Source organism: Heterodontus francisci, chromosome 4 (assembly GCF_036365525.1).
Source record: "Heterodontus francisci isolate sHetFra1 chromosome 4, sHetFra1.hap1, whole genome shotgun sequence".
NCBI classification, from domain to species: domain Eukaryota; kingdom Metazoa; phylum Chordata; class Chondrichthyes; order Heterodontiformes; family Heterodontidae; genus Heterodontus; species Heterodontus francisci.
Genome location: NC_090374.1, coordinates 198693202 through 198706896, shown reverse-complemented (window position 1 = coordinate 198706896; position 13695 = coordinate 198693202). Strand labels below are relative to the sequence as shown.

The following is a 13695-nucleotide window of genomic DNA, read 5'->3' as shown; positions in this document are numbered from 1 at the left end:
GCTAAATCTAGGCATTTTCCATTGGCATTCATCATCTGATACTACTTTGTTGCTGGACCATATGGATCTTGTGGGTCCTAATCTCAGTGTCCATAATGAAACAAAACTTCAAAGTGCTCATTATATTTTTGGGTTGTCTCTCACCATATTATCTAGATTAACAACGTATACTGTCATAATCCATGTACCTGTCACTCTGCACAAGCTATAAATCTCCATGAGCATTACACAGGATACACAATAGTGGCTAATGTTATACTTTGTACTGGAACAGAAGAAATAGGAGCAGGGGTAGGCTATATAACTCCTTGAGTCTGCTCTGCCATTCAGTAAGATCATGTCCAATCTGTTCTTTGCCTCAACTCCAGTTTACTGCCCATTCCCCATAACCTTCGACTCCCCTATAGTTCAAGAATCTTTCTCTCTCCACCTTGAATATGATTCAGCCTCCTCAACTCTCTAGACTAGAGAATTGATTCACAAAGCTCAGAGAATTAATGCCTCCTCACCTCTGTCTTAAATGGGTGCCCCTTTATTCTGAAACTATGCTCCCTAGTTCTCGATTCCCCTACAGGGGAAACATCCTCTCAGCACCTATCCTGTCAAGCCTTCTCAGAATTTTATAAGTTTCAATAAGATAACTTCTCATTCTTCTAAACTCATATGAGTATAGGCCCAAACTTCCCTCTTGAGACAACTCTTTCATCCCAGGAATCAATTAGCATGGTTCACTAATATCCTTCAGAGAAGGAAATCTGCCATCCTTTCTTGGTCTGGTCTACATGTGACCCACAGCTATGTGGTTGACTCTTAAATGCACTCTGAAATGGCGAGCAAGCCATTCAGTTGCACCAAACCGCCAGCGAAAAATTTAAAGGGAATCACCAGCATCGACCTAGGCAACAGAAACAACAACAGCAAACCCAGCCCTGTCGATCCTGCAAAGTCCGCCTTACTAACATCTGGGGGCTTATAACAGAATCGGGAGAGCTGTCCCACAGACTAGTCAAGCAACAGCCTGACATAGTCATACTCACGGAATAATACCTTACAATGTCCCAGACACCACCATCACCAACTCTGAGTATGTTCTGTCTCAGCGGCAGGACAGACCCACCAGAGGTGGCGGCACAGTGGTGTATAGTCAGGAGGGAGTTGCCCTGGGAGTCCTCAACATTGACTGCGGACCCCATGAAGTCTCATGGCATCAGGAGTTTAAAAACAGTGCAGGAACTCAAGGCGTGACATCATAGGAAAGACACAAGTTCATTGGCTGGTGAGTATTGCTGCTTTGAGGGGCACGGTCTGAGCGCTTAGCTTCAAATCTCAGATAAGTTATCAGTACTGTAAGGTTTTATTAGTATTAGTAAAGATTATTAGCAGTAATAAAGCTTATTGGGAGTATTAGGGTTTATTAATAAGAAGTTTAATTAAGTAAAAAATTAATTAATTATCACAATGAAAATGGCAGGGCAGGTGCTGTGTTGTGACTGCAGGATGTGAGAGCTGCAGGATGCCAATGTGATCCAGGTCTGCAGTAAGCGTCTGCGGCTGCAGGAACTTCGGCTCTGAGTCAGCGAGCTGGAGGCCAAGGCGCAGACACTGCGACACATCAGGGAGGGGGAAAGTTACCTGGACACTTTGTACCAGGAGGTGGTCGCACTTCTTAGGATAGGGTCTTTTGATTTGGTCCATGGTCAGGGACAGGAGGGTGTGACTCAGGGTGAGCCAAGTATGGGGACCCAGAACGTCGAAGTGGAGGACCCTGAGCGTTTCCAATTGTCTAACAGGTTTGAGGTTCCTGTGTGGATGAAAGTGGGGGCTGCAAGGTGGATGAGCAAACTGACCATGGCACCATGGTACAGGAAGCCATTCAAGCAGGGTGAGTTAATAGGAATGTAGTGGTAGTAGGGGATAGCATAGTCAAGGGGATAGACACAGTTCTCTGCAACTTAGAGCGAGAGTTTAGACGGCTGTGTTGTCTGCCCGTTCCAGGGTTCTGGAGGTCTGCTCGGGGCTAGAGAGGAACTTGCAGTGTGAGGGGAAGGATCCAGTGGTCGTGGTCCACGTAGGTACTAACATAGGTAGAACCATGAAAGAGGTTCTGCTGAGAGAGTATGAGCAGCTAGGGTCTAAACTAAAAAGCAGAACCTCAAAAGTACAAGTAAATCACTGCTTCACCTGAAAAGAGTGTTTGGGGCTTTGGATAGTAAGGAGAGAGGAGGTAAATGGGCAGGTATTATATCTCCTGCGAATGCAGGGGAAGGTGCTGTGGGAAGGGAACGAGATGGTGGGGGCAATGGAGGAGTGGACCAGAGTGTCGCAGAGGAAACGATCCCTTCGGAATGCTGGGAAGGGGTGAGAGTAGAGGTGCGGAAAATGGGCCGGACATGGTTGAGAGCCCTGTCAGCCACTGTGGGGGGGGGGGGGGGGGGGGGGGGAATCCTCGATTGAAGAAAAAGGAAAACATATCAAAAGCACTGTTGTGGAAGGTAGCATCATCAGAGCAGATGCTTCGGAGACAGAGAACCTGGGAGAATGGAATGGAGTCCTTACAAGAGGCAGGGTGTGAAGAAGTGTAGTTGAGGTAGCTGTGGTGGGCTTATAATGAATACTAGTAGGCAGACTATCCCCAGAGATGGAGACAGAGAAGTCGAGGAAGGGAAGGGAAGTGTCGGGAGATGGACCATGTAAAGGTGAGAGAAGGGTGGAAATTGGAAGCAAAGTTGATAAAGTTTTCCAGTTCGGGGCGGGAGCATGAAACCGTCGTTTCGGATGCATCTGCTCTGATGATGCGACCTTCCATGACAGCACTTCTGATAGGGTCTTCCCTTTTCCTCAATGGAGGATTTCCCCCCCACTGTGGTTGACAGGGCCCTCGACTGTGTCCGGCCCATTTCCCGCACCTCTAGCCTCATCCCTTCCCCTCCCTCCCAGAACCAAAGGATCATCCTCCGCTATTTCCGCCACCTCCAGTGTGATGCCACTACCAAACGCATCTTCCCCTCCCTTTCTCTGTCAGCATTCTGAAGGGATTGTTCCGTCTGTGACATCCTGGTCCACTCCTCCATTACCCCCACCACCTTGTCCCCGTCCCATGGCACCTTCCCCTGCAATCGCAGGAGGTGTAATACCTGCCCATTTACCTCCTCTCTCCACATTATCCAAGGCCCCAAACACTCCTTTCAGGTGAAGCAGTGATTTACTTGTACTTCTTTCAATTTAGGATTTGCTGCTCACAATGTGGTCTCCTCTACACTGGGGAGATCAAATGCAAACTGGGTGACCGCTTTGCAGAACACCCCCGCTCAGTCCGAAAGCATACCCCTGAGCTTCCAGTTGCATGCCATTTCAACATCACCTCACCGTCCGCCACCCCACCCCCCCACCCCCCGCGCTCTCATGCACACATCTCTGTCCTGGGATTGCTGCAGTGTTCCAGTGAACATCAACACAAGCTCGAGGAACAGCATCTCATTTACCGATAAGGCACACTACAGCCTGCCGGACTGAACATTGAGTTCAATCATTTCAGAGCATGATGAGTCCCCACCCCCTTTTTATTTTTAGTTATTTTTTATGTGTTTATTTTATTTTACTTTATTTAGTTTGTTTCTACTGTGTCTACCCACTGCTTTTTCATGTTTGTGCTTGGAGCCAAGTTGCTCAATTGTCTGTCCATTAACACCCTCTCTGTACTAATGCTTTGTCTTTCAGCAGAACATTAACATACCGTTTGCCTTTACTCTATTACCTTCCAGTCAGTTATTCTCTGTGACCTTATCCTATCTACACAATCTCTTTTGTTATCTCTTGCTCCACCCCCACTTTACTTGCTTAAAACCTTTTACATTTCTAATATTGTGTCAGTTCTGATGAAGGGTCACTGACCTGAAATATTAACTCTGCTTCTCTCTCCACAGATGCTGCCAGACCTGCTGAGTATTTCCAGCATTTCTTGTTTGTGTTTCAGATTTCCAGCATCAGCAGTATTTTGCTTTTAATTTATACATGTCATTGCTCTTTGTGGGACTATGCTATTAATAGCTAGATAACATATTTCAGTTATGTTAATTGAAGAATAAATATTCGTCCAGACTCCAGGAGAATTTGTTTTTTTTCCAAATAGTGCCATAGGATCTTTTATATCCACCCGAGGGGACATTTCATGGTTTAACATCGGTTTCAAAAGACAGCTCCTCCAATACCCTGAGGTGAAAGTGCTACCAGTGAGCCTTGACTGATATTTTAATGTACCTTAATGTTACAATAACTGTTAATATCTAAGTGATCAACAGTCGGCATACATTTGGAAAACTTCACTGGATTAACATCACCAAACACTAAAGCACTCCACAGAGCAAAGCTCGCAAATTCAACTAAAGTTATCCTTTGTTAACAACTCCATCAGGTTTTGTTGGGTAAAGACTTTGGTCCATACTGATTCTGTGATGGTTTATTGAGTAAAGGCTGGTCTGTGTTGATCTCCTCATGACAAAGTCACAAGTGCCATCCTATGTGACTGTGACAAAATTAAACTATCTCTCCTCATCCTTCTTGACCCAACTACAGCCTTTGACACAGTTGACCACACCATCCTCCCACAATGCCTCTCCACTTTCATCCAGCTGGGTGAGACTCGATTTTCCTGGTTCCATTCTTATCTATTTAATCATAGTCAGAGCATCACTTGCAATGGCTTCTCTTCCGGCTCTCGCACGGTTACCTCTCGTGTCCCCCAAGGATCCATCCTCGACCCCCTCCTCCTTCTCATTACATACTCCCCATCGGCAGCGTCATATGAAAGCACAGAGTTAATTTTCACATGTACGCTGATGACACCCAGCTCTACCTCACCACCAGCTCTCTCAACTCCTCCACTGTTGCTAAATTATCAGTCTGCTTATCAGACATCCGGTACTGGATGAGTAGAAATTTCCTACAATTAAGTATTGGTACGACTGAAGCCATTGTTTTCGATCCCAGCTCCAATCGCTGTTCCCCAGCTACTGACTTCATCTCTCTCCCAGGAAGTGTCTGAGTCAAAACCAGTCTGTTATAATCTTGGTGTCATATTTGACCCCAACATAAGCTTCTGACCACATATTCACAATCATTAAAACCACCTATTTCTGTAACATTGTCCGACTTCAGCCCTGTCTCAGCTCATCTGCTGCTGAAACCCTCATTCATGCCTTTGTTACCTCTAGACTTGAGTGAACTTGAGGTCATCCAAAACTCTGCCGCCCATTTGTTAACTCGCACCAAGTCCCACTCCCCTATCACTCCCTGTGCTCACTGACCTACATTGGCTCCCGATCAAGCAATGCCTTGATTTTAAATTTTTTTAAATCTCACCATGGTGTCACCCCATCCCAACTCTGTAATCTCCTCCAGCCCTCTGAGATATCTGCGCTCATCTAATTCTGGACTCTTGACCATCCTCGATTTTAATCGCTCCACCACTGGTGGCCAAGCCTTCAGTTGCGCGAGATGTTTTTTCCCAAAAACATTTGTAAAAACTACATTACAAAACAGTTCAAAGCAGTTCAAATTTGACATTTTGGAAAGTACAATAGGGAACAGATTCCTTCAATAAAGAACATAAGATGCCTCACAACTCTTTCCATTCCATTTTATATGCAATGTACATTTGCATTAAACAGCAAAATATATTTGGTGCATACAGCCCGAGGGGTTTTACACAGGTTTCAGCCCTTCAGTAGACAATGGCAGGAGAACCTTACACACTGGCCTTTCCCCATTGAGACTTTGCAGCGTCTGCCCCAAGCTTTAGTGCTTCCCTCAGCACGTAGTCCTGGACCTTAGAATGTGCCAGTCTGCAACACTCGGTCATGAACAACTCTTTGTTCTGGAAGACCAGCAAGTTTTGGGCAGACCAAAGGGCGTCTTTCACTGAATTGATAGTCCTCCAGCAGCAGTTGATGTTTGTCTCGGTGTGCGTCCCTGGGAACAGCCCGTAGAGCACAGACTCCTGTGTTACAGAGCTGCTTGGGATGAACCTCGACAAAAACCACTGTATCTCTTTCCACACCTGCTTTGCAAAGACACATTCCAGGAGGAGGTGGGCAACCGTCTCTTCCCCACCACAGCCATCGCGGGGGCATTGTGCGGAGGGGGCGAGACTTCGGGTGTGCAGGAAGGATCTGACGGGGAGGGCCCTTCTCACCACCAGCCAAGCTGTTTTTAGTAAATAAAAGCAAAATACTGCGGATGCTGGAAATCTGAAATAAAAACAAGAAATGCTGGAACCACTCAGCAGGTCTGGCAGCATCTGTGGAAAGAGAAGCAGAGTTAACGTTTCGGGTCAGTGACCCTTCTTCGGAAGCTGTTTTTAGTGCTTGTTTGAAAGTTCTGGTGATGAGGCATTCCACCAAATACAACAGGGCCAAATACAATTCAACCAGTAAGCTGTCGCTTCTGGGAGTTTTACTCATCTCGAAGGACTTGACGGCCTTTGTCAGCTCGTCCAGAGTTAGCGGCTTGTCCAGTCTCTCCCTCATGCTGTCATCTAAGACCTCTGTGATAGATGACAGGAAGGACTGGGAGGCTCTGCTGTCTGTTACACTAGTATTATTGGTAGGTACGGGGCTTGCCTGCCACCTACCTACATCTCTCCACCTCTACTGCACTTTCCACCTTCAAACCAACCTCTTTGACTAAGCCTTTCGGACATCTGACCGAATACCTGCTCATGTGTCTGAGTGTCATAGTTCGGTTATAATGCTCCCGTGAAGCGTTAGCACGTTAAAGGCACTATGTACATATTAGATGGTGTTGTAAAGAGACGGATCTCTGGTCTCTGCCAACTCACTGATAGTAGAGACTCAGTGTACTGATCCCACATCCATCCATGGATAAAGTGAGCCGCCTCGACAAGTCCTTTTTAAAAAAAAAATGCAAAGCAGAATATAATGTACAAAGAAACAAATGTTGCCCTTTCGGGAGATTGCACTGCATGCCAGGTTAGAGTGGGTGAAGGATGATGCCCTTACCTGCATGTCCCGCTCCAGCTGCAGCAGGTGGTAGCGGTGCCAGGTGAGGAAAGCGGGCCCCTCATGGGAGAAGTCGATACCGCCCAAGGTGCGCCCTCCGCCCAGGTAGGTCTTACTCACCGAGTAGTAGTGAGACCACACGAACAGGTTGTAAATGGAGATGTTCTGGAACTGCGGCGTCTGCCCGTCCGCTCCGGTCATGTTGGAGTGGTGGCGAGTGGCGATGAGCAGCTCGGGGTGAGGGCTAAGCTTGGCTTGGTGCAGAGCCCGGAGCAGACGCTGCCTCTCCGGGGGGCTCAGGCTGTGCACGTCCCGCCGGCGCAGCAGCACAGGCTGCTGGCAGTCGGCGCCGCTCCAGCCGAAGCGGCAGCTGCCGCAGTTGTAGCCGTGGAAGTTGGCGGCGCAGCGGCAGGTGCGGTTGAAGAAGCGCAGGGGCCAGCGCTCCCGGTCATCCAGTCCGCTGTGCGGGTACTGCGGGCCGTGCCGAGCCCCGTCAGCCGTCAGGTCAGCGCAAGTGCCCCGGCCCAGGCTGGAGCCGCAGCGGTCATTGGGCTGCTCGGTGAGGGCAGGGCAGCATTCCCCAGTCTGCAGCACCTCCAAGCGCACACACTCCCTGGGGAACTGGCCATGGACAGTCACCGTGTAAAGTACACTCAGTAGAGAGGTGTAAAAGCCCATTGAATTCATCTCCAAATCAAACCCCTTCCTTCCACTGAAACTTCACTTTCTAAAGAGGATGAAGTTTCTTTCATTAGAACTGATAATGCCTCCAACTAATCCTCTCAAATACCCATGGCAGGGTCTGCTGCTCATCTCGTGATTATTTTTCTCTTTTGCGACTGTTTGTTCAGGTTCTGATGAAGTGGAAAGTCTTAACCGATGTTGTATAAAGCATTCATGTATTCCGTCGCCCGGCCAAGTGGGCGTATGCTGCTGAAGTCTGACTCAAGACATGAGTTTCGCTCTTGCATAAACTACAATTGGGCTTTTTGGAAGCATTTCAGGACACTCTCTTGCCCCAACCCTTAAGAAAAAATCGCACAAAGAAAATATCTGAAGTGAAATCTTAGTGACTGTGAACTGGCAGATTGATTCAGTGAAACAGTTCACTGTATGTAAAGGGCAGTGGTCATGGGAAACTTCTGGCAAAGGGATGGCCACTACTTGTCTCTAAGATCATCTGGGTGCATATCATAGAATGGTTACAACACAGAAGGAGGCCATTCGGCTCGTTGTGTCCATGCTGGCTCTTTGCAAAAGCAACTCACCTAGTCCCACTCCCCTGTCCCCTGTCCCTTTTTCCCATACTTTAAGCAAATTTTTCCTCTTCAGATAATTATCCAATTCCCTTTTGGAAGGCATGATTGAATCTGCCTCCACCCCACTCTCAGGCAGTGTATTCCAGATCCTAACCCCTCACTGCATAAAAAGGTTTTCTCTATGTCACCATTCCTTTTTTTGCCAATCACCTTAAATCAGTGTGCTCTGATTCTCCTTCCTTCCACCAATAGGAACAGTTTCTCCCTCACTACTCAGTTCAGACCCCTCATGATTTTGAACACATCTGTCAAATCGCCTCTTAATCTTTGATCTACGCTTGAGAAATGAGAAGACAGTCGTTAAAATTTTGCTCATTATTAAAATCAAATATTTTTAGATATTGTACCAGGCAATGATCATCTCCCACAAAAGAGAACCAATCCATCTCCTTGACATTCAATGACATCACCATCATCATCCGAGTGTAAACACTGTGGTTACTAGAACAGGTCAGAAACTGAACATACTGTGGCTCACCTCCTGTCTTCCCAGAGCCTCTCTGCTACCTACAAGACACAGGTCCAAGAGTGTGTTGGAGTACTGTCCACTTGCCTGATGCAGCTACAATAAAACTCAACAAGCTTGGCACCATCCAGGACAAAACAGCTTCATTCACACTTCACCCATTAGCCTAAACATCTGCCGCCCCCACCACCAATGTACTGTGGCTGCAGTGTGTACCAGCTACAAGAGGCACTGCAACAACGCACAAAGGCTTCTTCAGCTGCACCTTCCAAACCCGTGATCTCCACCAGTTAGAATGACAGGTGCAGGACGGAGTATGGGAACAATATCAGCTCCAAGGCACACACCATCCTGACTTGGATATATATCATTGATCCTTCAGTGTTACTGCGTAAAAATACTGGACCTCCCGACATAACAGCACTGTGGGAACATCTTCACCACACATTTTGCAAAAGTTTAGGACCTTCTTAGGGCAACTGGGGATAGACAATAAATGCTGGCTTTGCCAGGGATGCCCACATCCCAAGAATACTTTTTCACAAATTGGCATTACATAATTACATAATGATACATAATGATATTGTCAGCTGGGATAGATAAGATGATAGGACGATACTAAGCTAGGCGGGAATGTAAGCTGTGAGGAGGACACAGAGAGTGCAAAGAGATATGGACAGGTTAATCAGTGGGCAACAGGTGGCAGATGGAGTATAAGTGTGAGGTTATTCACTTTGGTAGTAAGAATATAAAAACAGAATATTTTTTATAAGGCCTGAAACTTGTAAATGTTTATGTTCAGAGGTGCTTGGGTGTACTCGTACAAGTAACACGAAGTTCACATGCAGATACAGCAAGCAATTAGGAAGGCAAATGACATGTTGGCCTTTATTGCAAGGGGATTGGAGTACAAGAATAAGGAAGTCTTGCTAGAGTTGCTCAGGGCTTTGCTGAGGCCAAACCTGGAATACTGTGTGCAGTTTTGGTCTCCATATCTAAGGAAGGATACACTTGCCTTGGAGGTGGTAGAGCAAATGATTGCTAGATTGGTTCCTATGATGAGAGGCTGAGTATATTGGGTCTATATTCTCTGGAGTTTAGAAGAATGAGAGGTGATCTAATTGAAACATACAAGATTCTGAAGGGCTGGATAGGGTAAACGCTGAGAGATTGTTTTCCCTGGCTGGGGAATCTAGAACATGGGGGCACAGTCTCAGGATGAAAACCATTGTGCCGACCATTTAGGACTGAGATGAGGAGAAATTCCTTCACTCAAAGGGTTGTGAATCTTTGGAATTCTCTAGCCCAGAGGGTTTTGAATGCTCCATCTTTGAATCTAATTAAGGCTGAGATAGATATTTGGTCTGTCAGGGCATCAAGGATATGTGGAGCTGGTGGGAAAGTGGAGTTGAGGCAGAAGATCAGCAATGATCATTTTGAATGGCAGTGCAGGCTCGAGGGACCATATGATCTACTCCTGCTCCTATTTCTATGTTCTTATGAAAATAAGGAGACTTGAAGGTATTGGCTTCTTCATAAGGGTGTAGCACCTTTTGCATTAATTGCCTGTGGTTACGTCGTTCATGTGGCTATCTTCATGATTAAGGCTTGGCCTTGAGTGTTCACAGCTTGGTCAAACTCAAGGTGCATCTGCCAAATCGTGCTCTCAATATCCACTTTTAGCAGGAGCCAGTAGATAGTGAGCAGGAGAGGAAATCCTGGCCCTTCTCCTCCTTTGGGCATAAACAGTCATAAAGTGTATCAATTTGGCCGATAGAGATTGTCAGTTATGGCTTGTCTCTCAGTTAGAAGGTTTGTGAGTTCAAGTTCAACTGCAGGACTTGAATACAAAAATTAAGTTTGATATTCGAGTGCTGCACTCTCAGATGTACTGTCTTTCAGATGAGGTGTTAAACTGAGGCCCTGTCTGCCTCTTAGATAGATGTTAAAAGTCCCATGGCAATATTTTGAAGAAACCAGGGGAGTTATCCCTGGTAATCTGAGCGATATTTATTCCTCAGTCAACATCATAAAACAGATTATCTGGTCATTATCACATTTCTGTTTGTGAGAGCTTGCTGTCTGAAAATTGCTGCTGTGCTTCTTACATTACGACATGTGACTACACTTCAAAAGTGCTTTATTGGCTGGAAAGTGCTTTGGGATATCCTGAGGTGGTGAAAGATGCTGTATAAGTGTGAGTCAGCCTTTCTTTCTTGGCTTCAGGCCTCTCTGTTTGGGTTCCTGCAGTGCCAAATCTGGGCCCGTTTTATACTCCAGCATTGTGACACTTTTGGCTATACCTCCTGACATGCCCACCTCCACCAACCAGCTCACATTAATCCGAAATGCACAATCCAATTTACACCAACAACTTGGATTCGTATAGCACCTCTAAAGTAGCAAAATGTCTCAAGGCATTTCACAGAAGCATTTCTGAACAAAATTTGGCATCAAGTCACATAAGGAAATAGGTCACAGAGGTAGGCTTTAAGGAGCATCTCAAAGGAGGGAAGAGAACTGGAGAGGCAGAGAGGCTTAGGGAGGGAATTCCAGAGCTTAGGGACTAGGCAGCTGAAGCCACAACCTTCTTGGATCTAGTTTACCACAAATTTTAAGCTTAAATATGGACTAACAAGGCTAAATTTCTCCCATTTGTCACACTGAACCATCCGTATTATGTGAGGAAATGTGGGCGGCACAGTGGTGCAGTGGTTAGCACCGCAGCCTCACAGCTCCAGGGACCCGGGTTCAGTTCTGGGTACTGCCTGTGCGGAGTTTGCAAGTTCTCCCTGTGACCGTGTGGGTTTTCGCCAGGTGCTCTGGTTTCCTCCCACAGCCAAAGACTTGCAGGTTGATAGGTAAATTGGCCATTGTAAATTGCCCCTAGTGTAGGCAGGTGGTAGGGAATATAGGATTACTGTAGGGTTAATATAAATGGGTGGTTGTTGGTCGGCACAGACTCGGTGGGCCGAAGGGCCTGTTTCAGTGCTGTATCTCTAAATAAATAAAAAAAATAAAAAAAATTCTGAATTATACACTAGCTGTATAAAATTGTAAACTATATGGCTCATTGTTAAACCATAGACTATGAATTTTTACTGTGATAGTTTGATAGATGTAAAATGAACAGAATTTGCTTGAATGGAGCATGCCCTGTGAGTTGGGCCTTTTCCTCATCATGCAGTGCAGAAACTGTTTATGCTGCAAATTGCTGGAAGTGTGAATTAATAACAAGGCAGCTAGGACATTGGTGAACAATGGGACCAACAGTCCATCTCCTTAACCAATGAAATTTAAGGATAGAGAAAGAAATAGAGAAATGACAGATAAGGAGAAAGAGTGAATGAAACCAAATTAGATACAGAAAGAAAATTAGAGAGAGAAGAAGAATCAGAAAGGAAAAGAAAGCAAAAAAATTTCAATTTAAAACAAGCTCCTGTCCTGGCAAGTTAATGGCCAGTTGGTGTAAAAATATATGTAAGAGTGGATTCTTCTAGGGCACAATTTCAAAGTTTGCAGATGATACGAAACTTGGAAGCATTGTGTACTGTGAGGAAGATAGTGTAGAACTTCAAAAGGACATGGACAAGTTGGTGGAATGGGCAGACAGGTGGCAGATGAAGTTCAATGCAGAGAAATGTGAAGTGATTCATTTTGGCAGGAAGAACATGGAGAGACAATATAGAATAAAGGGCATAATTCTAAATGGGGTGCAGGAGCAGAGGGACCTTGGTGTATATGTGCATAAATCATTGAAGGTGGCAGGATAGGTTGAGAGAGTGGTTAATAAAGCATACAGTGTTCCTTATTAATAGGGGCATAGGGTATAAGATCAAGGAAGTTATGTTGAACTTGTATAAGACACTAGTTCAGCCTCAGCTGGAGTATTGCATCCAGTTCTGGGCGCCGCACGAGGAAAGATATGAGGGCATTGGAGAGAGAACAGAAAAGATTGACGAGAATGATTCCAGGGATGAAGAACTTCAGTTATGAAGATAGATTGGCGAAGTTAGGACTGTTTTTCTTGGAGAAGAGAAGGCCGAGAGGTGATCTGATAGAGGTATTCAAAATCATGAGGGGTCTGGACAGAGTAGATAGAGAGAAACTGTTCCCACTCGTGAAAGGATCGAGAACAAGAGGGCACAGATTTAAAGTATTTGTTAAGAGAAGCAAAAGTGACATGAGGAAAAACTTTTTCACGCAGCGAGTGGTTAAGGTCTGGAATGCTCTGCCTCAGTGTGTGGTGGAGGAGGTTCAATTGAAGCATTCAAAAGGGAATTAGACTGTTTTATGAAAGGGTGGAATGTGCAGGGTTACAGGGAGAAAGCAGGGGAATGGAACTGAGGGAATTGCTCTTTTGGAGAGCGAGTGTGGACAGGATAAGTTGAATGACCTCCTTCTGCACTGTAACAATTCTGTGATTTTGTGATTCTACCCTCCCTTTCGGGATAACTCAGTCTGTGCAACTGTGAGTGTGAAGTCACTATGTGGGAGCCAAAGTAGGTCAGTGAGCACAGGGCTGATGGGTGAATGGGATTTGGTGCGAGTTAGGACATGGGCAACAAAGTTTTGGATGACCTCAAGTTTATGGAGGGTAGAACATGGCAAGCTGGCCAGGAATGCATTGGAATAGAAAAGACTAGAGGTAACAAAGGCATGGGTGAGGTTTTCAGCAGCAGATGAGCTGAGGCAGGGACTGCACGGCTTTCCTTTGTCTAACAGGTGGAACAAAGAATTCAAGATGAAGATTTCTGGAATAAGTTCCATTTACTTAAAAAATCAGCAAGAGATTACAAGTAAGCATCCAATAATAGTGATAGATAATCTCAGATTACATAAGCATGCAAAGGTCTACCTTTTCACTTTAAGCTTAAGTCAATATAGGCAAAAA

At 45.7% G+C, this 13695-nt stretch overlaps 1 protein-coding gene across 2 annotated transcripts in view; it reads right to left on the bottom strand.

Moving 5' to 3' along the window:
* tyrp1a (tyrosinase-related protein 1a) overlaps positions 1–7917 on the bottom strand; it is a 37644-nt gene extending 29727 nt beyond the window's left edge. Inside the window, exon 1 of one of the 2 annotated variants that reach the window (XM_068028970.1) lies at positions 7017–7917. In XM_068028970.1, coding sequence (XP_067885071.1) covers positions 7017–7703 — 687 coding nt within the window. In that variant the 5' untranslated portion in view covers positions 7704–7917. The remainder of the gene's footprint in view (positions 1–7016) is intronic. The other variant, XM_068028971.1, reaches the window with a different exon arrangement.
* Positions 7918–13695: the final 5778 nt, after the last annotated feature.